The sequence below is a fragment of the Mercenaria mercenaria genome, chromosome 7 (genome assembly GCF_021730395.1).
Source record: "Mercenaria mercenaria strain notata chromosome 7, MADL_Memer_1, whole genome shotgun sequence".
Lineage (NCBI taxonomy): Eukaryota > Metazoa > Mollusca > Bivalvia > Venerida > Veneridae > Mercenaria > Mercenaria mercenaria.
In genome coordinates, this window is record NC_069367.1 from 20,031,093 (window position 1) to 20,057,561 (window position 26,469).

The following is a 26,469-nucleotide window of genomic DNA, read 5'->3' on the forward strand; positions in this document are numbered from 1 at the left end:
CAGGTTTGTACTGGTACAGAATCCAGGAACACTGGTTAGGTTAACTGCCCGTCGTTACATAACTGAAATACTGTTGAAAAATGGCGTTAAACCAGTTGAATAATGTTTTCACACACAAAATTTCATCTTGTTACTTAAAACATAAAATGGCATTTTGAGAAATTTTGAAATAACTGTATCAGAAACAAGAGCTGTCACAGGAGACAGCGCGCTCGACTATTTCGATGCTGGATAGTGAAACTGGGCACATCTGAGGAAACTAGAGCTGTCACTGGAGTGTTTAATGACTCCAATTAAGACTGAATATATTGCACAATAGCCTGAGTCTATGTCAAAATTATCAATTTAAAGTAATAAGAGAGGTAAAGATAAAATGTATCAAAACACTATATAAGTATATCTTAAGCAAAAAGGGGCATAATTCATTAAATATTGGTGCCAGAGTTATGCAGCTTGTGTCATGTGGGTGATGATGTTGAACAACCATTTCAAGTTTGAATCAAATCCATTCAGTATTAACAGAGACAAAACTTTAACCTGGAAATCTAAGTGAAAAGGGGGATAATTCATGAAATATTGGTGCCAGAGTTATGGCCCTTATGTCAGATGATGTGGATGATGATGAGGAATAAGTATTTCAAGTTTGAATCAAATCCATCAAGTAATTACAGAGATAAGTTGAAAAAAGAGAAAGTGCACCAAAACTTTAACCAAGGTGGGGACGCGGAAAGACGTCGACGCCTGGGCGAGTAGGATAGCTCTCCTTATACTTCGTATAGTCGAGCTAAAAATTGTGCAAAGATTACCTTACTGAGCACAAATCCAAAACATTCTTCCAAGAGTCAAATATATGCCCTGTGTCTCATAAACTTTATAATTAAACAGTTACTTTAAGTTTAACTGTAATTCAAATACTTGGTATATCCTGGTGACCATAGGTTACCAAAAGTTACCAAAGTCATAGCTTGGAAACAATTACAGAGTTTTTTTTCTTTTTATGATTAGTACTTTGAAACTTCCTGGTAACCATAGGTTACCAAAAGTTACCAAAGACATAGAGTGGTAACAAATAGAGAGCTTTGTGCAGAGGTGCTGTTTTTGGGCCATATATGTTTGGTCCTGCTAATGGCACACAAGTTTAAACAATAATCTGGTTCAGCTGATGGCATACAACAGCAATAACATTGGAAAACAAGTTTCTGAATTATTATTTGAATACAATAAATATGGACTGTTTGATAAACATCAAGTTTGTGGCACATATGATATATAACAAACTCTCTCTAACAACAAGATGACAAAGACATTATACATGTAATCTCTTTTTATTCGTTTCCACAGTAATGACTTTGGCAAACTTTTGTTTCCTTGGCTGAAAATGCAGTACTTAATCTATGAGAGACGATTAAAAATATACTTTGGTGTGTATTCACATAATATTTAGCTTAGTTATCCCATGGTTCATACAGACCTTCCCAAAAAAAATTCAAGTAGTTTTCAAGGAGTTTTCAAGTAGTTTTCCTCCATTTTCAAGGACTAAAATGGGCGCAATGTCACCGTTGCTGAGACATGAAATAACCAATTTAAATCCAATTTAGGACAAAATTAAACAATGTAACACAAGATTTACCTTCAACGCATCGCGGATAAATTACACAATGTGAAAATTACTTGAAAGAGCATAAAACCTGTAAAGTACAGTACCGTACCGTACTATCGCCGACTCTGTGGCAGGCCCTAATGGCGGTAACGGTTGTTTTTTTTTGTCGTTTTTTAGTTTATTTTGGTCCGTTTATAATGTGTGTCCGTTTTCACTTCGCACCCAACAAATTTAAGGACTATTTGCCATCTTTTGTACATTCTTTCCTAAATTCAAGTAGTTTTCAGGTAGTTTCTGACTGTTACAAAATTCAAGCCGTTTTCAAGGAGTAGGCATCAAATTCAACGACTTTTCATGGCCTGTGCGAACCATGTATCCTATACCTAAAGCATATCATACACACTTTCGAATAGATCTATAAAAGACAAGAGCTGTCCGTAAGACAGCTAAGCTCGACTATTCGAAATATGTCACAGAAGCAGGAAATTATTACTCAAAAGAGTTTTAAGTTTGAAAGGGGACATAATTTGACCAAAATGCATATCAGAGTTATGGGACTTGGTGCTATCAACTAGTTTTATAACCCCGAAGAAACGTGTTAAGTTTCAATTCAATATCTGCATTAGTTTTGGAGATAGTAACTTGAATGTAAAACTTTAACCAGAATTTTCTAAGTCCAGAAGAGGGCATAATTTGCTCAAAATACATGTTAGGAGTTATAGAACTTGACCCAGTGAGGTTGGTAATTGACCTAGAAAAAGAATAAATAAGTTTCAAAGCTGTATGCCTTTTGGTAATAGCTGTATGTACTTGCATGCAAAACTTTAACCAGGATTTTCTAAGTCCAAAAGGGGGCATAATTTGCCCAAAATACATGCCAGAGTTATGGGACTTGATTCTATCAACTGGTTTTATAATCCCGAAGACACATGTGAAGTTTCAATTCAATATCTGCATTAGTTTTGGAGACAGTAACTTGCTTCTAAAACTTTAACCAGGATTTTCTAAGTCCAAAAGGGGGCATAATTTGCCCAAAATACATGTCAGAGTTATGGGACTTGATTCTATCAGCTAGTTTTATAACCCCGAAGACACATGTGAAGTTTCAATTTAATATCTGCATTAGTTTTGGAGATAGTAACTTGCATGTAAAACTTTAACCAGGATTTTCTAAGTCCAAAAGGGGGCATAATTTGCCCAAAATACATGTCAGAGTTATGGGACTTGATTCTATCAGCTAGTTTTATAACCCCGAAGACACATGTGAAGTTTCAATTTAATATCTGCATTAGTTTTGGAGATAGTAACTTGCATGTAAAACTTTAACCAGGATTTTCTAAGTCCAAAAGGGGGCATAATTTGACCAAAATACATGTCAGAGTTATGGGACTTGACCCAGTGAGGTAGGTAATTGATCTAGAAAAAGAAAAAATAAGTTTTAAATCTATATGCCTTTTAGTAATAGCTGTATGTAACTTGCACGCAAAACTTTAACCAGGATTTTCTAAGTCCAAAAGGGGGCATAATTTGCCCATAATAAATGTCAGAGTTATGGGACTTGATTCTATCAACTAGTTTTAAAACCTCCAAGACACATGTGAAATTTCAATTTAATATCTGCATAAGTTTTGGAGATAGTAACTTGCATGTAAAACTTCAACCAGGATTTTCTAAGTCCAAAAGGGGGCATAATTCGGACAAAATACATGTCAGAGTTATGGGACTTGACCCAGTGAGGTAGGTAATTGATCTAGAAAAAGAAAAAATAAGTTTCAAATCTATATGCCTTTTAGTAATAGCTGTATGTACTTGCATGCAAAACTTTAACCAGAATTTTCTAAGTCCAAAAGGGGGCATAATTTGGCCAAAATGAAGGTCAGAGTTATGGGTCTTGGTGCTATCAACTAGTTTTATAACCCTGAAGACACATGTGAAGTTTCAATTCAATATCTGCATTAGTTTTGGAGATAGTAACTTGCATGTAAAACTTTAACCAGAATTTTGTAAGTCCAAAAGGGGGCATAATTTGCTCAAAATACATGTTAGAGTTATGGAACTTGACCCAGTGAGGTTGGTAATTGACCTAGAAAAAGAATAAATAAGTTTCAAAGCTATATACCTTTACATGATAGCTGTATGTACTTGCATGCAAAAACTTAACCAAGGTGTGACGCCGACGCCGACGCCAGGGTGAGTAGAATATCTAGACTATTCTTCGAATAGTCGAGCTAATAAATAAAAACTGTTAATGCGTTAAATTGCTCAATTCATGATTTTAACATGTCCAAAACATTGCGGAATGATACTTATTTCACTTGGGTATTGATTACATTTTACTCGGACTTTATCATAGACTCCCTCTGTAAAATCTCTAACTTTTAACTAATATAAAGGTATTAAATCAATACAATATTTCAATGAAACTTCAAAGTTTTGTTGTTTGTAGCATCATCTGGGGCATGTGCAGTGAAAAATCTTAATTTGATTTCTAAAGAATCCTACTTCCCAAGGACGATCAGGGAATGGAATGGGTTACCACCGGATATAGTGTCAGTGGGGACCCTGGAAACTTTCAAGTTCCAGGTGTCCAAGTACTTTGCCTAATCTCTGTAAGTTATTCTTGTTTTTTAACTTTCCTCTGTATATAGTATATCTTTTAACTCTGAACTTTTTCTGCGCATACTCCCAAAACGTCAGTGTAATTAATATGTTGATTGTGGACGCGAAACGGCAGAGGCAGAAGCTAAAATTGTGTGATATTTATTGGCAGTGACTACGATTACGGTACCGTAATCCTAGCCTCAGGTTCTAGGATTACGGGAGTTCCGTATTCCTAGACAATCCTATGAGAATAGGCTAGGATTACGGAAGTATTTAAGAGGCGTCAAATTTATGTTAGGATATGCATAAATGACATTTTAAACTTACTCATTTCACTTCATTTCACTAAGTATTTCGTGCTATCGATCGGCCATTTTGGGCTAGTATAATCTTAATGGCGGTGCGCAGAAATATTATAGAATTATCTATGTTTCGTATATACCTGCATTTTTTTTCATCAAGTCAAAACAAATGGTCTTTAATAGCATACAATATGGTTATAAATCATAAAATTCAATGTATAGATTTTTTTTAATCTAACTTTGACTCTCATAGTTCTAATATATTTCCGCGTGCCGCCATTAAGATTATAATAACCCAAAACGGCAGATAGAAAACACGAGATAATAAGGCAGGCATGAAAAATTAACTGAAACTAGAAAATGCTTTTGTAAAAAAGCGCATGTCTCCCCCAATGCAAAGTCCTATAGGCAAGAAGTCAATAGGGGTCAGGAGCCAAAGTCAAAGAGACACACTGATGGTTGGCTGCAATAGGGATCATCAACTTGGCATGTCCAGTCATCCCGCTAAATTTCAACACTCTTGGCCTAGTGGTTCTCAAGTCACTGTTCAGGCTCCTGTGACCTTGACCTTTGATCAAGTGACCTCGAAATAAATAGGGGTCATCTACTCTGCATGTCCAATCATCCTATTAAGTTTCAACATTGTAGGTCAAGTGGTTCTCAAGTTATTTCCAAAAAATGATTTTCATGAACAGGCCACTGTGACCTTGACCTTTAATAGACTGACCCCAAAATCAATAGGGGTCATCTACTCTGCATGTTCAATCATCCTATGAAGTTTCAACATTCTGGGTCAAGTGGTTCTCAAATTACTGACCAGAAATGGTTTTCAATGTTCAGGCCCCTGTGACCTTGACCTTTCACAGAGTGACCCCAAAATCGTTAGGGGTCATCTACTCTGCATGACCAATCATCCTATTAAAGTTTCAACATTCTGGGTCAAGTGGTTCTCAAGTTACTGCCTGGAAATGGTTTTCAATGTTCAGGCCCCTGTGACCTTGACCTTTAATGGAGTGACCCCAAAATCGATAGGGGTCATTTACTTTGCATGTACAATCATCCTATGAAGTTTCAACATTCTGGGTCAAGTGGTTCTCTAGTTATTGATCGGAAATGGTTTTCCATGTTCAGGCCCCTGTGACCTTGACCTTTGATGGAGTGACCCCAAAATCAATAGGGGTCATCTACTCTTTATGACCAATCATCCTATGAAGTTCAACATTCTGGGTCAAGTGGTTCTCTAGTTATTGATCGGAAATGGTTTTCAATGTTCAGGCCTCTGTGACCTTGACCTTTGACGGAGTGACCCCAAAATCAATAGGGGTCATCTACTCTTCATGACCAATCATCCTATGAAGTTTCAACATTCTGGGTCAAGTGGTTCTCTAGTTATTGATCGGAAATGGTTTTCAATGTTCAGGCCCCTGTGACCTTGACCTTTGACGGAGTGACCCCAAAATCAATAGGGGTCATCTACTCTTCATGACCAATCATCCTATGAAGTTTCAACATTCTGGGTCAAGTGGTTCTCTAGTTATTGATCGGAAATGGTTTTCAATGTTCAGGCCCCTGTGACCTTGACCTTTGACGGAGTGACCCCAAAATAGGGGTCGTCTATTCCAGCAGCCCTACAACCCTATGAAGTTTGAAGGTTCTAGGTCAAATGGTTCTCCAGTTATTGCTCGGAAATGAAGTGTGACGTACGGACGGACGGACAGGGCAAAAACAATATGTCTCCTGGGGAGACATAATAAGTAAGTTTACAACATCATTTATGCGTGTCCTAACATATACTTTATGCCTCTTAAAATACTTCCGTAATCCAAGCCTATCCTCATAGGGTTGTCTAGGAATACGGAACTTCCGTAATCCTAGAACCGGAGGCTAGGATTACAGTACCGTAATCGTAGCATATTTCAAATATATTTCCGCGTGCCGCCATTAAGATTATACTAACCCAAAACAGCAGATAGAAAACATGAGATAATAGCGAGCATAGCTCGCCTTACGGCAATGTGTAGGTAAATATAACAAAGGTGTGCCGAATGGGGCAAAGTGATGTAGCTGGAAAATCTTCGTCTCGTCTGGGCGCCGCCATTTTGGGTGCCGCCATTTTGTTCTACTTCCGTCAAAGTCGGGAAAATTGTTTTTGTTTTTCTTAATTTTATATTTGAGTTACAATCTCTATGTTCATTAGGTGTCTTTATTTTTTAAAAAGTTATGTTATGACAGTAATTTCAATTTTGCTTTTATTTTACAAAGAGCGTGTCCCTAGAGGACAGGTGCTCACAGGAAATGCTTTGTTGGCAGTGAATACAGAACTTCATTTGATTGCTGAATATTATCCATCACTCAAAAATAATGCAAGAAAGATTTCCAGTTGGTAGAAAAAAATATGATTTTCTTTTAAAAGATCAAGCATTGGCCAGAAAATGCGATAAAATGTCATAAATAAGCATAAAGCCATAAGAATACCACAAACAGGTAATGACGTCACCGTGACACCGGCTTTCCATAAATTTTGCAACGTATGATATTCGCTGTTATAGGTATAATGTATTAATGACACTAAATTTTTGTTCCTTTTCAAGTGAATAGGTTCTCGGAATTGTTTTAAGCAGTGAATAGTTTCTTTGCTGTGTAAGCTACGCTCGCTCAGAGGCTTTGCCTTTTTTATATTAAGGCAGGCATGAAAAATTAACTGAAATAAGTAAGTTTACAACATCATAACATTTATGTGTGTCCTAACATATACTTTATGCCTCTTAAAATACTTCCTTAATCCTAGCCTATCCTCATAGGCAAAGAAGTATAAAATATACAGAATGGCAACTGGCTGTTATCTTACTAAAAACAAACATCAGCGAGCATGGAGTTATAATTTGTACCTTTAAAACTGCATTTAAAATACATGTTAGCTTCTAAAACAAAATTAGTTTAATGTGAAATGGTCTTAAGACACGAAGTACACGTTTGTTTTTTTTTGCCATCGAAAGAAGCGTGGTCACACAGTGATAATTATTTTACCGATGAATAATTGCTTTCGCATACAAAATGGCGCGTGGAGAAAGCGCCACTTCCAGTAAACGAGATCTCGTTTTTTTGTCACGGGAGGTTGGCGAGATTTGCTCTATATGCCTTTCAAGTTGCCAATCTATTTATTTTTATAGCTCTTTGTCATAGGGTTGTCTAGGAATACGGAACTTCCATAATCCTAGAACCGGAGGCTAGGATTACGGTACCGTAATCGTAGCCACTGCCTTATAATTTTATTTCTAAAGTCACTATAATAGGGGATGAAAATCCCCGAGACGGTAACGTCCGTATATAGTTATTCGTCTTTGTTGTCTGCATATACTGAGGCAATTTTTTCGATGTTTTCCGGTTCCGGTTTATATACACACCGCAGACTGGTTGTCTGCTTGAACATCCGAGCACCCCGAATCAGTCATAAAAACTCGTAAACCGCGCTAACATGATTTATTTACTTCTTTTTCGCAATGAAAACTGTACATGCAACTGAAAAACACCTTTATAAAACAGTAAAGCAGTGTAAAGGCCATCAACTTTCTGCGTGGAGTGCAAACAAACAAAAAAAAATCCTAAAAGCTAGTGCGAGAACGCTGAATGACGTCACCGTCACGGCTCAGGGGTTCCACTAGACCCGAAAACCCAAGAGTCCCAGGACCCTTGGGCCCAAATTTTGAAGGGTCCTTTTCCAAAATACAGGAGTCCTGTCCCAACACGTCAATATAATATACTATATTTTTTATTCAGTAATACGTAGATCTTTACCTAAGAAAACAATAAACCCAAGATCATGTTACAGCATAATAAAAATGTCAGTCTCAGGTCATATAGTCTCATATTGTTAACTAATATTTATCAAAATTCATGTTATTTTAATTAGGTTTTTCTTCAATATTTCATTTCATTTTTAATAACAGAACAGTGCTATAACACTCTAGAAAAATGTATCCAAAATGTACTATCCGAATACTGTTACACTTTCAGAATGTCATCGGAAAGTAGTTTTTGCTCAGTTTATTTGTCAAACAAATCTAAATCAGCGATAGTTCCTCAAATAATGATGCTACTTATCATAAAAAACTGCACTGAAAGTCAGGTTTTTTTTAGGAATTTTGGAAATATGCATATGACATCGGATGTAATTAGACCCGTGAACGGACATTCTAAACTTATTTTTGCTTTCGAAATTCATCAAAATTTGTGATGTTTCTTGTTGAAATTACAATATGATCACTAAACAATGGTCTAATTTAAAGTTGGCATGAAAAAATCTTGCAGGGCACTTCTCACATGCTCGGTAATCAGCTGCTTACGATAATTTAATAATTGGCGCCTTTTTTGACAGTACACAGGATTCGCTTTATCAATTAATTTCAACACTTCATTGATTTCTTGTTACCTATGTGCACTCGCCGTGACGTAACTTGCTGATAAAAAAATCAGCGGGGCATGTCTACAGGAGAAAGGGCAGGATTTAGCAGAGATCAAAGGCAGGAGAGCATGACCGCGAGTGTTTATTTTGAATACACGTGTCTATCGTGGAATAGTTTTACTGAAGGAGATTAATGATAAGAGAAAGGATTATCAAAGGAAAATGCCCCCGGGTCCCGAAGGACGCACTGGCAAGTATTCTGCCGGGTCCTTTGAGCGTCTTTTGAAAATCTCCCGGGTCCGGACCCGGGGTCCCGGGTCAAATGGAACCCCTGCGGCTTCCATAAATTTTGCGAAGTATGATATTCGCTGTAAGAGGTATGATGACACTGAATGTCCAGTTTAGAGCAAAGTTTCACTTTCTTGAGCTTTGAATATTTCTTTCTAAGCGGATATATAAAAGATAAATCCCCAATGCTAGGCGGTGCTTTAATTCATATTATGTTCATTGTAAATATACTTCATTATACCATTGTGGAAACTGGCAGGTACTCGAAAATGCAGCTCTCTGATTAGTCAATTAGAACCCCTAATGTACTTGGCAGTGGCTAGGGTTACGGTACCGTAATCCTAGCCTCCGATTCTAGGATTACGGAAGTTCCGTATTTCTAGACAACCCTACGAGAATAGGCTAGGATTACGGAAGTATTTAAGAGGAATCAAATATATATGTTAGAACATGCATAAATGATGTTGTTAACTTACTTGTTTCACTTAAAATAGCGATTTTTCATGTCTGCCATATTATTTCGTGTTATCGATCCGCCATTTTGGGTTAGTAAAATATAGATGGACAATTATTTATGCACTGTTGATGAATGATTATAAATGATAAAAGTTAAAATCTTCTTAATGAAAATAGTAATGTTTCAATGTTTACATAATTGTCCAACTATATCCGGGTTACATCACGAGGAGGTGCTCAGTTCATGGCCCATTTCTTTTTCTTTTCAATTTCCATAATAAATAATCGGTTTTTTTTTTTTTTGTTGTTTTTTTTTTAAATATTATTGTAATTTTGTTTTTGTTTTCGAGTACGTTATTATTTCATAGTCGTGATTTTGCATTTTTTTTCTTTCATTTTTAATCGTTCTTCTCTATTTTTTTTCTTTTCTCTTTCTTCTTTTACTAACCCAAAATGGCGGATCGATAACACAAAATAATACGACAGGCATAAAAAGTTGCTATTAAGTTTAAAACATCATTTATGCATGTCCTAATATATATATTTGACTCCTCTTAAATACTTCCGTAATCCTAGCCTATTCTCACAGGGTTGTCTAGAAATACGGAACTTCCGTAATCCTAGAATCGGAGGCTAGGATTACGGTACCGTCATGGTATGTCATGATAAAGTTATGAATAAATGCAATTTCAAAATATTCTAAAAAAATGACACCCGAACCGATCACTAATTAATTCCTTATATTTGAAAAAGAAATCATTTCAAATCTTGGTATACTGTATGTCAATGTTTGTCAATACATACACATTGGTTTGGGTTGTCTGGAAAGATGGGACACGTTGAAACAGGTGTTACATTTTGCATCCCCGACAAATTTCCCGAATCCGCCATTGTTTACGTCAATATGCTTTACTGTACTTCAAATTTGAAGAGTAACTGTTATGATTCGTTCTCAATTATTTTCGGTCCTTACGTAGCCCAGGTTACTCCTAAAAAAGGACATACCACTGACCCTTCTCATTTTTTTTTCATTTGGGATGGTGACAGAGTAAGCTTTTATCATGATTGAAATTCCCTTCACATGGGGATCCATCCTTCCATCAAACCAGAAAAAAACCCCACAAACTTTCACCCCAGAGGCAAGACTTTGGTAGTGGATGAGGTATGAAATAAGCACAGCGTCAACAGAACTATCGGTATATTGATAAAATATGCATGCATACAATTACACGGGGCATTTATCAGTATGTAGTTTCCAATTAAAACTATCTAGGTGAAATTATAATTAAAGGAATGGCGACTGATATGTATCCTGTTTTTCTTGATTTAGTTAAAATAGTAGCTCTATCTATCTATCTATCTATCTATCTTCGTCTACTGCTTAATTCCCTTTCGGGTATTGTTAGCAGAAGCGCAGTCAGTGCAAGAGAAAGATTTTTACAAAAGTACTGACAGTGAGATGTCAAAGTGATATTTAAAGCGAGACTGAAAACAACGGTTAAAAGATTATAAAGTGTTAGACAAGTCAGTAGTAAAATCATGTTAAAACACACTTTGCTACAACAAATTGCATGTATGTTGGCATACTACCTGCTTGAAAGATTTTAACGTAGGCAGGAGAACAATTTCAGATGGGAGGTTGTTCCATAAGACCACAGTACTTGGAAAAAAGGAAAATTTGTCATAATTGGAAACTGTATATATATGAGTTTGTCTATAGGCCAGGAGGTGCGTGTGACGAGTCGGTCTCCTTGGTCTCTCAAAATATGCTGGGACAGTTTTGTACCTGAAGTATTCGCATCATGGACAATTTTGTAAAACAGTATTAATTTTGCATCAGTTTGTCTGTTCTACATTTATTTTAAGATCTTAAACCGAGAGAGCTGCACCACAGAATGGAGAAAAGTCCTGTCATCCGAATTTCAGCAGCGGTTTAGAACATATGGGTATCCGGGTATAAACGTAAACGTTTTTCAGTTTGTGTTTACTTTATCATTTTGAGTAATCTTTCATTCAGAGAACAAGAAAAAAATGTCTCTCTATGTCTGATAGAAGTTACTCACGGTGCTTCTGACTGGTTGAAAATGTGTAGGGAATTACTTCATATAAACTGGTCTAATATGTACTTCATGAATTAAAATTCTAAACCATGGTTACTTACTAAAATTATTTCAAAAGATGCATTGTCGGTGAGAAATATGCATGTTTTACCAGTAGAGAATTTTCAAGAAAATCAGAAAATATATGTATGCTTTAATCAAACTGATTTAAGTGGAGTTACATTGGATAGTTCCCTTACATGGTTTTAACGTTATTTCAAAGTTAACTTTTGGGTATGCATGTTACATATAAACATGAATGAAATTCCTTTCAGTTTTTGTTAAAAACTTCTTACTGCATGACCAGATTTGCATAATGTGGGTATAATAAATTTACTTGACGGACATTTTAAAATGCAGTTCAATGTAAATATATATGTGTTTCCCAGTTGGAAAGTTATGTGCCTGTTCGGCAGAAATATAAAAGTTGAATAAAAATGTTAGATCTAATACATTTAAAAACATTTTGTACAGTAGAAATTTAAACAAACTACCGGTATATAATTTAACTGGACATATTTCACTTAATGACACCATGTATATACCATCATGCATCTGTTTTTTTTAAGGAAACAAGGCAAATATGATGATAGGAAACAAGTTATATTTAGTAACAAATTTCCCGTTTGGGAAGTAGGGAAAAAACATAAATTAATTTCATGAACGGGAAGTTTTACCTGCTGCAGGTAAAACTGATATTTTGTTATTAGAATTCAAAATTAAACACCATTATAAGACACACTGGGTATATCACTTGCATACTTCAGGTACAATTGTTTTTTTTCTCGGAGAGTAGGATAATTCATAATTTATAAGGTTCGAGTAATTTAATTGCCCGCAACTCGGTTTCGCATCATGGACATCATTTTAGATACGAATGTCAGAAATTATTGATGACTTCTCGAGTAATTGTATTTACTTCTTGCAAAATAATAACAGAAATAAGACCATGTGACACTCAAGTTAATGAAAATTTGGCATTGTTCTAAGCATTTGACACGGTTGGGTTGTTTTAACATGTTTTAAAGGGACATGTGCCATTCTATAAAACCTAAAACAGGAAACATTACACGATAGAATGATTTTCTCTTACGTACGATTGTAGTATTCCGCCGGACGTGCGTCCGTTGTCCACCCGGATGTAGTCAGTTATCAATTATCTATGGATCCAAGTCTGGAAATATATTCAGAAATTTACACCTGTCATCCCCGACAATGACATAAGATGTATTGTCAAATTGTGAGGAAATATCAACAAATAATATTCTTTCTATATTGTCAGAATATCAAATAGTAGGTAAGCAAAAATACAACCATCAATTCTAAATTTATACAACAAACAAGTCACACTGCTATACGGTCTGAAACTAAAATGTCGTCTATTAAATTGATTTTAACCACACCCCTAGATTTACTCTAGAAAAATGCACAGTTCTTACACTTGAAAGTATGTCCTTCATTTATATGGCAATGTAACCTAACTTAGTACTATGTCATATCGTTTGTCAAATGCTACAATATGAGACTGCACTATTTAATTTAAAACACAACACACATATATTTACGTTAAGCAAAATTTAACTCGTTACTTTTCTCTTTGACAAATGATTCATGCTCAACAAAAACGTTACACACATTTCACCGTTATTCTTAATTTAAAAATGTTAAACAGCAATCATGATCAAGTAAAACATCGTCTGAGATTTGACTATATATACACAATTTCCATTTTGTAATCTAATACCGGCTTCGTCTTCCTGCTCGTCCTAAACATAGGTCATCTCCGTGAGTTGCTCAGAAATATCATCTGGCGATGTCAGTTTATAATGTTGAGTTTTGTATACGTCGCGAATAAACATTCTCTCAAGCACTGGAATGGATGCAACCACTGATTTCAGTCTAACTTTCAAAGGCATGACGTTGACTGTGATGCTCTGACACAAGGGATTTCTTTAACTTCCTTTTTATACCTATAGATCATATTGATTGACTGCTTAGTGACAAACCTAACAACAATAATTTGACGTTCTTTTCCCGGCTTTTGATTGGTTTAATGCCAGTCACTGATGTCCTTCTGTGAGAATGGAGCATCTACCACTGTTTATACTTTTTTCAATCAGATCCACATATTTACTAGAACATGGATCAGTCTCACTTATGAAGAGTAATTGACTAAGAGCGTCAACCGAATAAATGTGATTAGCATCTACATCGACATTAGGTAAAACTGACCGTACGATTTTATAATTTCACACAACATCAGTTAAATTGTCCTCGGGAGAAAAGTTACCAATGCGGAAATTCTTACGTTTTTGATACTGTTCACTGTTACCTATCTTGTAGTGATTTACTAGGATGTTGCATTTTGTCGTATTATGATCAGCATTCTTATTATATTCAGATAATAAAGCTTTTACCGACACAAATCTTCGTTGCAAGGAACAGCTGTGAACCATGCAATCTTTAGACTAGAGCCCTAAGGCGATATAGCTTAGTGTTGCACATGTGTAACTGCAAGAAAATATTAACCCTTACCCTGCTAAATTTCTATAATAAACTTGTCCATCTTTCAATTTGGACATCACCATTATCTGTTAAAAGGGGTGCTTACCAAAAAGATACTGACTGAATGGCGAACAGTGCAGACCATGATCAGACTGCACGATTTGCAGGCTGATTTTAGGCACTGTCCAAAGGCAGAAAACACTATACCGCCAGTAGCTAAGGTTAAGCATTGTCAGGATGAGTAAACTGTGTTGTTGCTATGTAGTTTAGGTACCTAATTCTTCTAAAAATCTTGACCAAGTTTCTACTTTACAGATTAAAAATGTCTACCAGCACGAGAGTGCGCGGACAGATCTAAATTAAGTCTGTTGCAGACAGAACTGTCAGTTAATAAATATTTGCGTGAACACGAAGGTATGTTTCCTTTCCACTATTTTTTTACCTCAATAGGACTTGGTTACAGAACAGAGCAGTATACAGTGACATTTGACAACATTTCAGAAGAAAAGAAAACCTGTCCGAAGCAATGAAGTAAAGAGTAAGGATTATTTCTGTCAGAAGTCACCGGGTTGAAGCAGCAATTCATGAAGTTAGAACTGAATAGTTGGAAGTGTGTAGTTTAGAACAGGTACATTAATTGATGCATATGCCATACTTTGATAAAAACAACACAGGAAAGGAATGAGAATGGAAAAATGTCGTATATAGAATTCTTTTTAGTGAGTAAAGATATGGCTTCCATACTTCACCGATACACGGCATGCAAAACTTATCAATTTAAAGTCCTTTACATTGTTTGGCGATTCTCAAAGCACCTCAAAGTTACTTCTTAACGTAGTCATATAAATGTGATAGGATATTTTTCCGGTTTTGATTCAATATGACAATAATTGTCTCCACTGTGGTGATAAAGTTGAGAGAATCAATATCTTTCTGGATTGGTCGCCACTTATCATTTTTAGCCGGGACGTTGTGAAAATCTGACGGGGAGAATAACTATAACCCACTGATTTAAGAAAGTCTTATACAAAGCAATTAGCAATAATTTGTCTACTGCGCGAAATCGAGTACAGTCATTGATTTAAACTGAGCGCGATAATTTTGATATGAGAGTGCAGAAATGAACTTAAAAAAACTGGATGACTTTTGTCTAGATTAATTACAAACATAATTAGTGTAAATAGTTGGGATGTAATGATCATCCTAGTCCAGATCATGCCAGGCTGACATAAACATAAACATTTGTAACTCTTTAGAAATATCTTAAATTGGACTCTAGCAATAATAAACCTTTTCTTATCTAGTCATAGCTTTATAGTTCCTAAACGGCTAAAGAACACGATCGCATGTATGACATTCGGTTGACGAGGCCCGATGGGTAGGCGATTTCGGAGCTCATTAATACAATCTACATCACAATTAGACGCAAAATGAATTATAATAATAAAACAAAGGTGTTTCCAAATTCGAGTGGTTACGGTCACTAACACTTTGAATCACACGTCTCTTACCGCTGTACGTTAGAAACCCCGCTTCGTTCATGTGAAGAAAACTTCCTACTTGCTAGCGGCTCTACCCTGATGCCCGCTCGCACTTGGTCACAGGCACTGGTCTAGTTTAAATTTTCTTTTTCAAAAAAATCCGTTTTCACACAAATGTACTGTTTATACGTTAGTGAAATGAAAAAAGATTGGACGACAAAATACATGATACCGTGACCTAGAGAGTTATCCTAAGCCCTCTTTACACAAGGGAAACAATTTGTTTATAGAGTGAAATTATTGAGTGAACACCGTTTGACAATCATAATCCTGTACATGTTATACCAGTGCAATAGAAATGTAAGCTATCTATGTTACCTGCTATACATGATAACACAGTCGTGCATCTAACAGTCGTGAAATTGTTTTCTTTGATTTTCTCATATTTCTAGATATTTTTCCCATACTTTGACGCATATAATATATACGGGTAGCAAAGATCATTCTCTTTCCAGCAATAGCTTTCTCAACAAATTTTACCATGTGAAATTCTGTGGGTTTTAACATTTAAAAAACATCGTCAGTTTCTTGACAAATTTCACCACAAAAAATGTCTACACACTTTCCCCCAGGGCAGTCAATGATTTGATCTTTACATATTTTTCTTTTCAAAGTGCTGATCTTTACAGTAATTGCTATTAATTATGCATGATTTTTTCTTGCCTAGAGGTAAAAAGTGCAAGCTTTGCATGAGATACTATCTACTGCACATAGCCACCTAAGCCTACAATAAAGTTTTAGCGGAGTTGTCTCCATTTCTTTCCAGATACTTTACCCAGGATCATTTTTCCAGTTCAGACTAGAAAATGCTTTTGTAAAAAAGCGCATGTCTCCCCCAATGCAAAGTCCTATAGGCAAGAAGTCAATAGGGGTCAGAGCAAAAGTCAAAGAGACACTGATGGTTGGCTGCAGTAGGGATCATCTACTTGGCATGTCCAATCATCCCGCTAAATTTCAACACTCTTGGCCTAGTAGTTCTCAAGTCACTGTTCAGGCTTCTGTGACCTTGACCTTTGATCAAGTGACCTCAAAATAAATAGGGGTCATCTACTCTGCAAGTCCAATCATCCTATTAAGTTTCAACATTGTAGGTCAAGTGGTTCTCAAGTTATTTCCAAAAAATGATTTTACATGAACAGGCCACTGTGGCCTTGACCTTTAATAGACTGACCCCAAAATCAATAGAGGTCATCTACTCTGCATGTTCAATCATCCTATGAAGTTTCAACATTCTGGGTCAAGTGGTTCTCTAGTTATTGATCGGAAATGGTTTTCAATGTTCAGGCCCCTGTGACCTTGACCTTTGACAGAGTGACTCCAAAATCAATAGGGGTCGTCTACTCTTCATGACCAATCATCCTATGAAGTTTCAGCATTCTGGGTCAAGTGGTTCTCAAGTTACTGACCGGAAATGGTTTTCAATGTTCGGGCCCCTGTGACCTTGACCTTTAATGGAGTGACCCCAAAATCAATAGGGGTCATCTACTTTGCATGTACAATCATCCTATGAAGTTTCAATATTCTGGATCAAGTGCTTCTCTAGTTATTGATTGGTAATGGTTTTCCATGTTCAGGCCCCTGTGACCTTGACCTTTGACAGAGTGACCCCAAAATCAAAAGGGGTCATCTACTCTTCATGACCAATCATCCTATGAAGTTTTAACATTCTGGGTGAAGTGGTTCTCAAGTTACTGACCGGAAATGATTTTCAATGTTCGGGCCCCTGTGACCTTGACCTTTAATGGAGTGACCCCAAAATCGATAGGGGTCATCTACTTTGCATGTGCAATCATCCTATGAAGTTTCAACATTCTGGGTCAAGTGGTTCTCTAGTTATTGATCGGAAATGGTTTTCAATGTTCGGGCCCCTGTGACCTTGACCTTTGACGGAGTGACCCCTAAAACAATAGGGGTCGTCTACTCCAGCAGCCCTATAACCCTATGAAGTTTGAAGGTTCTAGGTCAAATGGTTCTCCAGATATTGCTCGGAAATGAAGTGTGACGTACGGACGGACGGACGGACAGACGGACGGACGGACAGGGCAAAAACAATATGTCTCCTGGGGGGGGGGGACATAATAACTCTTTTTCAGAAAATGATATCTAAAATATTTTCAGACTGCGTACTTTGATATATATCTAAAACAAATAGTGCCTACTTGAAGTTTGTATTTTTAGTTACAATGCCAATTAATGTGACGGATTTTTGTCGTCCTTTTTTCATTTGACTAACGTATAAACAATACATTTGAGAGAAAAAAGGATTTATGAGGAAAACTAGAATATGTCTGTAGGACACAGGGTGTGCCCCCACTGGTACATTTGTCACAGATAAGGGGCAATAATTCAAATTCATTATTCTAGGCCCTATATTTTTTGAGCTATGAGCATCACAAACAAAAAATCCACTATTTTGGCTATTTCAAGGGCCATAACTCTGTAATAAGAGCTCAGATTCTCAAGAAGAATGCCAAATGTGCAAGGTCACATCATGTTAAGGACTCCAGCAAGGTTTCCTGAATTTACATCTAATACTTTTTGAGCTAGGCACATAATTAGGTGAAAAAGTGCATTTTTTTTACTATTTCAGGGGCCATAACTTTAAAAATTTTAGAGGTGTGCAAGTTCATATCATGATAAAGACTGATGCAAGTTTTCAACCAATTATATTAAATACTCTTTGAGTTAGGTGCGTCACAAAGTGAAAATGTACATTTTTGACTATTTCAGGGGCCATAACTCTAAAAATAGGGGCGGACCCAAATGAAAAATAGAAGGTGCGCAAGTTCATATCATGATTAAGACTCACGCAAGGTTTCATGAATCTATATCAAATACTTTTTGAGCTAGGCATGTCACAAAGTGAAAATGTGCTTTTTTGACTATTTCAGGGGCCATAACTCTGAAAATAGGGGCGGACCCAAATGAAAAGTAGGAGGTGCGCTAGTTCATATCATGATTAAGACTCGTGCAAGGTTTCATGAATCTACATCAAATACTTTTTGTGCTAGGCGTGTCACAAAGTGAAAATGTGCAATTTCGACTATTTCAGGGGCCATAACTCTGAAAATAGGGGGCGGAGCCAATGAAAAATAGGCGGTGCGCAAATTCATATCATGATTAAGACTGTTGCAAGGTTTCATGAATCTATATCAAATACTTTTTGAGCTAGACATGTCACAAGGTGAAAATGTGCATTCTTGACTATTTCAGAGGCCATAACTCTAAAAAATAAGGGGGCGGAGCCAGATGAAAAATAGGAGGTGCGCAAGTACATATCATGATTAAGACTCACGCAAGGTTTCATGAATCTATATCAAATACTTTTTGAGCTAGGCATGTCACAAGGTAAAAATGTGCATTTTTGACTATTTCAGGGGCTATAACTCTGAAAATAGGGAGCGGAACCAGACGAAAAATAGGAGGTGCACAAGTTCATAACGATATCATGATAAAGACTCATACAAGGTTTCATCAATTTATATCAAATACTTTTCGAGCTAGACGCGTCACGAACTTCGGACGGACGGATGGACGAACGGACGGGATGCACGGACAAGACCAAATCTATATGCCCCCACCACTCATGGGGAGGGGGGGGGGGGGCACAAAAAGACTTTACACTAGACCAGTGCCTGTGGAGGAAATGCATCCACTAACCTGAATCAATTTATTTATTTTGTTGGATTTAACGTCGCACCGACACATTATAGGTCAACCTGAATCAAAATGAACAGAAAGAAGAATCGATAGTAAAAACGTACCGATCAATAAAATCCTGTTTCCTTTTAGATTGTCTTCAATTCGCCCTTTAAATAGAGAATAACAGGGTACTGTCTTTTGATATCAATGTTATCAGGTCGAGGTTGATATGGGCTGGAAGGGGTGAGGGAACCGAACCCGTTCCGCTCATATCTGCCGAGCCTGATAACATTGATATCAAAAGACAGCTGTCTGTTTAAGAAATAATATATCTCATCCAGTGATCTGTTGTTGAATAAATCGTTGTTTGGAGTTCAGATGCGAAGGAATTATATCACGAGGGCGCAGCCCAAGTGATATAATAATGCGCATCTGAACGACAAACAATGATTTATTCAAGAGCAAATCACTAAATGAGATATATTATTTCGATTCTAAGACGTTACCAAGGATTTTTAAGTACATCCTTGACGACATTCATTAAATATTGCCCGTTTTCAATCGGTTTCTTTTCCAGCGCGCGCTATGCCGTTTGACGCCATGGCGTAATAATTGTGACGTCATAACAGTGATTTGTTGTATAATAATTCACTGTTTTCTGCCTTCTTTGTTTAATAGGAAAATGAATCGGATCGTGTTAGAATATTCTATTTTTCATGAAACTCATACTTGTAACCCGCCTAGAACAACATTATGTCCTCATCTCTTATTTCGTAAAAAATGACTTCTGAAGCAAAAATTAACAAATTTATATTTTTTACTTAACAAATTTATATTTTTTACGGATTTGAAAATTCGTCCGCCCCTGAAACATCTGAACGAAACAATACGGCAGCCATATTGAATTCAACTTCGACAATTGTTATTGACTTTCTGATATTCTTATAAAAACACAACAGTGAAATACTATCGTAAAAATAAAAAATCCTCTTGAATAAACCAGAACATGCTTTCTTGCATGCCGGACAGGATTTTCCCATGCTTTTCCGGTGCTAGAAAAACACATCTTACACCCAGGGGTGTAAAATGACTCACGTGCTATAATTTATGAATGAATGCGTAAATTCAAAGGCTACTATAACAAAATATCGGCTTAAAGAAAACCCTTCTACTGATTTAAGGTAATTTCAAAGAAGGGTTCCCTACTTGAGACGGAGATGTTGACTGATGAAAAGAGGCGTTTTAACTATAAGTCGGTTATAGATACACTTATTGACATTCTAATGCATTAAGTTTGGCCTTCACTACGCTGCGCTCCGTTTCGGCAAACTTGATTGCATATGATCTATAACCTATATTCATAAACCTTTCCAAGAATCGATCCATGTTATCATTGTGATGTCACGATGAACGTTAGACAATGACGTCATTTAGTGCTATTGTCTTTGTGATAAATGTAGAGGCAAGCATATTTAAAGAAATAAGTTGAGATTACTGAATCTGTTTAGAAAAAGGTCGTGCAACATTAAAACTGGATTCTGTAGTAAAATTCGATGTAGAAGGAAACTGATGTAAAAACTAGTCCGTCAATATGTGAGGAGCTTAATTTTGATATCAGGTCATTAACTTGATATGAGTAGATTCTAAATTTAAAAAAAAAACGACAAAATTTATGTAACGTCTGCATGACTTCACCAATGTTTGCAAAACATTCATGGTTTCTGTCGATGCGATATAAACGGCATCATATTGTCCCAATCTATACAAACATGTAACAAATGGGATGTACAGCTAACTGGGAAATCTTCATTATCTTTTCTAAAATCTCTAGTGTTTGATTTGGAGCTTTTATCACGAAGAACTGTGTGCCTAATTATTGTTGTCATAATCTATTTTCCCAGTGTTCTGAACGTCACGATACATTTACCAAACGATTTCAATAGAGACATCGAGTATTGAGAACTACGTGTAAATAAATTGTACGGCTTGTGTGTAACTTGCAACAGTGTTCTACAATATGTCATCTAAGACGCTCTTGGTGATCAAACGCGCACGCGCTCGCGCACGCACACGACCACTGTCCTTTATAAGTTAATTGCTGGATAATTAGTAGTGTATATCAGTGCACGGATAGAGTAAAATTGGACAGAATAAATCATCCATAACTGAACACTAGTCGCCTCGGATATTAGCCGCAGCCGTGAATCGAGCCAAGCTTGTTGGTGATTTACTCAAGTCTGCTAACCACTGTGTGATTTGGTTCTCGCGTTCGTGTAGAAATTCTCGGATTTTAATGTTTATCCATCCCAAATGCGCATATGTTTGTTACAATACTGGTTTTATGTAATTGATACCATATAGTGTTTGATGTATTGCTTTTTATGACGAAGATGAGTAAGCTTAATTAATTAGGGATATCATAATTTATTTATCCAAGTGCTCTGAAAGTTTAGATAACGTTATCAGCCGAACACAATTATTTGCAAACTGATGATGAGCAGCTTTACAAGGCTTAACTTAATTGTAACGTAAAGCTATTAATTCTGAAAAAGTAATGAATGAGTTTGCCCTTTGAATTAATTTAGTGTTTGAAATTATTTTTTGTCCAATGGCATTGCAGTATTTTTCAAATTATCGGGAAATTTATTTTGGTAAATCAACATTTACTTTCAATCGTTTATTTACCCGGTAAGTTACATACTTAAGGCGGAGCTTAAATTTGTAAACAAAAAATAATTTCAAACACTAAACGGGTTAGTGTTGATTAGTAAGCATTTATCAAACTAAATTGGTCTGGCGCGGCGCTAAGCAACCATTATTCTTTCCACTATTAAACTGTCCATTTTCTAGAAATTCCAAACATATACAAGTCAAATGGTTTATCGCGGCCAGAAATTTGTACAAACCGGACAGAAGTTGCGAAATTGTCATTTGTGCAGGAAAGAAGCGTTTACCATAATATCCAGTACTGGACAGGTATAGTGACCATGCACGGACACAGCCAATTTTCTCAGAGGGGGTCCGATCCCCTGCCCACCCCCAAAACCCTGGAAATTTTGAAATTTAGCACTTCATTTTTTGCATTCTGGGGCAGTTTTATGAACTAACCTGTTAAATTTGGGAAAAATGATAAAATCAAGCTTTCTTGAAGGTAAAATTCTTAGTTTCTTTTAGATAGATAATATGAATTATGTCGGGGTCGTATGTATCAGCAGCCGCATATACTTTACATGCAGTCCTAATGTTGCCTTTTCCGAAAAACATTTTCTTTCCTTCTTGTCTTCTTTCATTTTTTAAAAGATTTTCCAGGGGGGGTCCGGACCCCCGGTCTCCCCCCCCCCCCCCCCCGCTGGATCCGCGCATGGTGACATATCACGCTAAAAGCCTTTCTGTTTATGCAGGTTAACTTGTGTTTGGTTAAATTTCAACAGAGCACAATTGTCTGAACAGTGTACAAACTCATTACTGTTTTTTCAGGCAAGGGTGGAAAAAAGTGGTAGAAAATGAAAGCAGTAACATTTTTATCAAATAAAAATAAACAATGAGACAAACATTTCCAACATCTTTGGACGGTTCAAAAATCCCATGTTAAACATACGATAAAGCCCGAAACGCGTGAAAATGTTCCGAATGTAAATCGGGTGAAGTAAGCGCTCTATGTATGCGTCTAGATTGATTAAACTGGGCGAGTCTACTTACTTATTACTTGATGATGAAAAAAAACGTGTTTTGAAATGTTGCTCTTAAACAAGGGTGGCGGTTGAACTACTAAAAATACAACAACAGTTAATTCACAACAAATCGTACGGTATGTTTTATAATCAGTAGAAGCTAGTCGTATTTACGCTTATGAGACCTGTTTCACTCAATAAGATACAGAAAATTTTCACATTTTCTTTTCGAGAATATGGGTTTTACTTTCATCGAATGGTATGAATAATATTTTATTATTTCAAAAGTGACGTTATGATTTCTTCATATTGTGAGATGAAAACTTTAGACCATCAGGTTTAGTTAAGAAGACTCTTAATGATAAAAACATAAATATAATGAAAACTTTCCCGAAAAAGTAAGAAACGAAATTATTTACATTTAAATCAATGGCAACATAAGAAGAAAGTTAACAAACTTGCACTTTCTTACATAAGCTTGTGACCAGGTAGTACACTTAGGCCTCGCTGCGTTCGGCCTACGCCTTGCGACAATTGGTTTATTTGGGTCCGTGCAGTCATATCTTGATCGCATAAATAATAATATGTTTTGCCTTAGATTGAATCGGTAGCGAAATATTCCGTTGCCTAATTATGCGCAACACAAATCGAATCTGTCCCCATAAATATGGAAGTGGAGTGAAAACTTCGGCAGATCTAATTTTTTTCAACTAGTTCGAACCTGTAAATGGATATCCTCATAAATTAACTCTTAGCTGAAAAATTGTACAACTTTACCGTTGAGTTAAAGGCAGCATTTTTTAAGATAGTCTTTATAATGTCATTGTTTTTGATATGAAAAAAAATAACTTATCTGATTTTAAACTAAATAGAAAAGAAGTGTTTTATAGAGTATAGATAAACACAAAAACTAACTCAAAACGCAGTTTCTTCAATCATTTTGAATATTTTAATATTGCTTTAAATCAAATTATATATAAATGCTTAGTACATTAACTATATACAATATATGTAGTTGATATTCGTTTCTATTCTTCTTAAATTTCAAACGTGTTTAATGGCTTAACCTATCTCCAAAAATGGTTTGTAAGTACTAAAGTCCAAAGAACAATTGAAACAAGAACATGTAATTTGCAAGACACGCGCTGCGTCACTTTTGGTCGGATAATATCCGTGACAATAATTTTCACCGTTGTGGTTCAGTAAAAAGTTGTTGCTGCAGTTCATGATACGAATGTGACCTTGCTTTTGTACAAGTGTTACATGTTTTGAATCTACAAAAGACGGCAAGTTGTCAATGTACGAATTGTGCCTTTCAATAATGCAAGAACTGATGAACAAGTGTTGGCGAAAGTCATTGGGCCTGTTCCGGTTGTTTATCCTTGAAACGTTATAAAATATGGAAAATCTTAGAAAATCTTTCAAGATGCAAGGAAACGTACTTACGGCATCCCATATCTTAAAATTTTTCGGGGAGACCCCCCCAAACCCCCCTTACGAGAGGGAGAAACCCCCTCTCCTGCTCTCCCCACTCTCATGCCGTCGGCACTCCTCGGGACGCCTTCGACGTCCCATGGACCACTTTTTCGAACCCGGCGACGGCCCTGGGTACACATTCACTCCTCGATCTGAATCAGTTGTGACTAACTACGCTTTGCAAAATTGGTTAGAGTTTGGAAGTTTCCGCTGCAGTCAAATCTCTGATCCATAAATAGATAATATGAAATTTTGACACTTCACCACGTCTATCGTGTAATCGGTAACGCTGGAATCAAATACACAGTAGCCCAACTAATCTTATTATGCTTTGTCAACACCAAAATCCCAAATCTAAGAACATCCACACTAAAAACATAAAATTTTATGGGAAAGAATAGGACCAGATAAAGAAGTTCTTACTTAGAAAGCGGCGAGGATTCTTTAATTATTTTTTTTTCACTATGTTTCTGAACCTTGTAAAAAGACAAATATCCCTTACATAACATCGCTCATCTCATGTAAGGTAGAAAAATTGTACAACTTTACCGTCTCCAGTTAAAGGAGCAGAGCGATGTTATGTAAGGGATATTTGTCCTTTTTACTTAATTGTCTGTATTCTGTTTCTCTGATTTTTTGTAATGTTGAAACAAACAATCTAACCCTTTTTCTTGACATTTTGAAATCCTGTGGTAAACCTCAGAAAAGAAAAGGATATTATAGAAGTAGAGATAAATCTGCCAACTTGTAAAAAATCTTAACTCATATAACGCAGCTGCTCAATGGCATTTTGCTATGGTATGCTACATATTAGCCATTATATTGCACATTAGTCAAGTTGGTATGTTATATGATGTAAAAGTCGCATGTGTTCAGCATTTAATCATACAATCGATATTGTCAGTTGATATTTCAGTTTCTATTGCTGTCTTAAATGTCAAAGTGATTTCATGGACCTACCCTAATCAAAATCCCGAGAAAAGTGCTGTTTAGTTAAGTTAAAAGTCCATAACGAACATTAAAGAAACAAGATACATCGTAATGTGTTGCAATTGTACCCACCGCCGCTGCGTTGCAATCTTTTTTGGTCGATTATCTTATATGCCTGCAATAAATTTCACCGATTTCTAAGAAAAAGTTGTTGCTTGACAGTGTCATTGACTTACGATTTGATGCAAACGTGCTCTGGGGTCGTTTTGTACAAGATTTTACCATTTGTGATGGAAATTCTACGAAAAACGGCAGTCCCTCGTCAAACTGTACAGAAGTGTTTACATTAATGACAAAGAATTGCACTGAACAAGTGTTTATGGCTGGAAGAGTACACATGTGGGCTCCTGTCTCACTGGTTGTTTTCGTTCAAACGTGAACAAATATGGGAAAACTCATTAGAAAACTTACCGTTATGTAGTCAGCCGGTGTAATGAAGTATTTCGACCCCCATAGAATAATGACACCCCGGTCATTATTCTATAGAAAAAGTGACCCCCCGGTCATAGTATTATGACCTCCAGATCATAGTACTATGAATCCCCCACGTGAAGTAAACTGAACCTCACGAAGAATATTGACTCCCATAAAAACAAGAGCTGTCGGAGGACAGCAACGCTCGACTATTCAACAGCCTTGTCGATTGAATGAATACGAAAGTCGAAAGAGGGGCATAATTTAGTAAAATAGCAAAATAGGGTTATGGAACCTGCATAGTGCTTATCAGCTCATGACAGTGAACAAGTGTGTGAAGTTTCAATCCATTCCCATTTGTGGGTACTGAGATACCAGCTTACATAAAAGAATTTAACCAAAAACTCCTAAGTCAAAAAAGGGGCATAATTTTGTAAAATGCGAACTTGAGTTATTGACCCTTTGCACTGCATGTCATATCA

At 36.4% G+C, this 26,469-nt stretch overlaps 1 protein-coding gene across 2 annotated transcripts in view; it reads right to left on the bottom strand.

Annotated features, from left to right (window-relative positions):
* Positions 1-10,572, bottom strand: part of LOC123556016 (uncharacterized) — a 67,025-nt gene extending 56,453 nt beyond the window's left edge. For both annotated transcript variants that reach the window (XM_053547725.1, XM_053547724.1), the window contains exon 1: positions 10,454-10,572. In XM_053547725.1, the coding sequence (XP_053403700.1) occupies positions 10,454-10,540 (87 nt within the window). In that variant the 5' untranslated portion in view covers positions 10,541-10,572. The remainder of the gene's footprint in view (positions 1-10,453) is intronic.
* Positions 10,573-26,469: the final 15,897 nt, after the last annotated feature.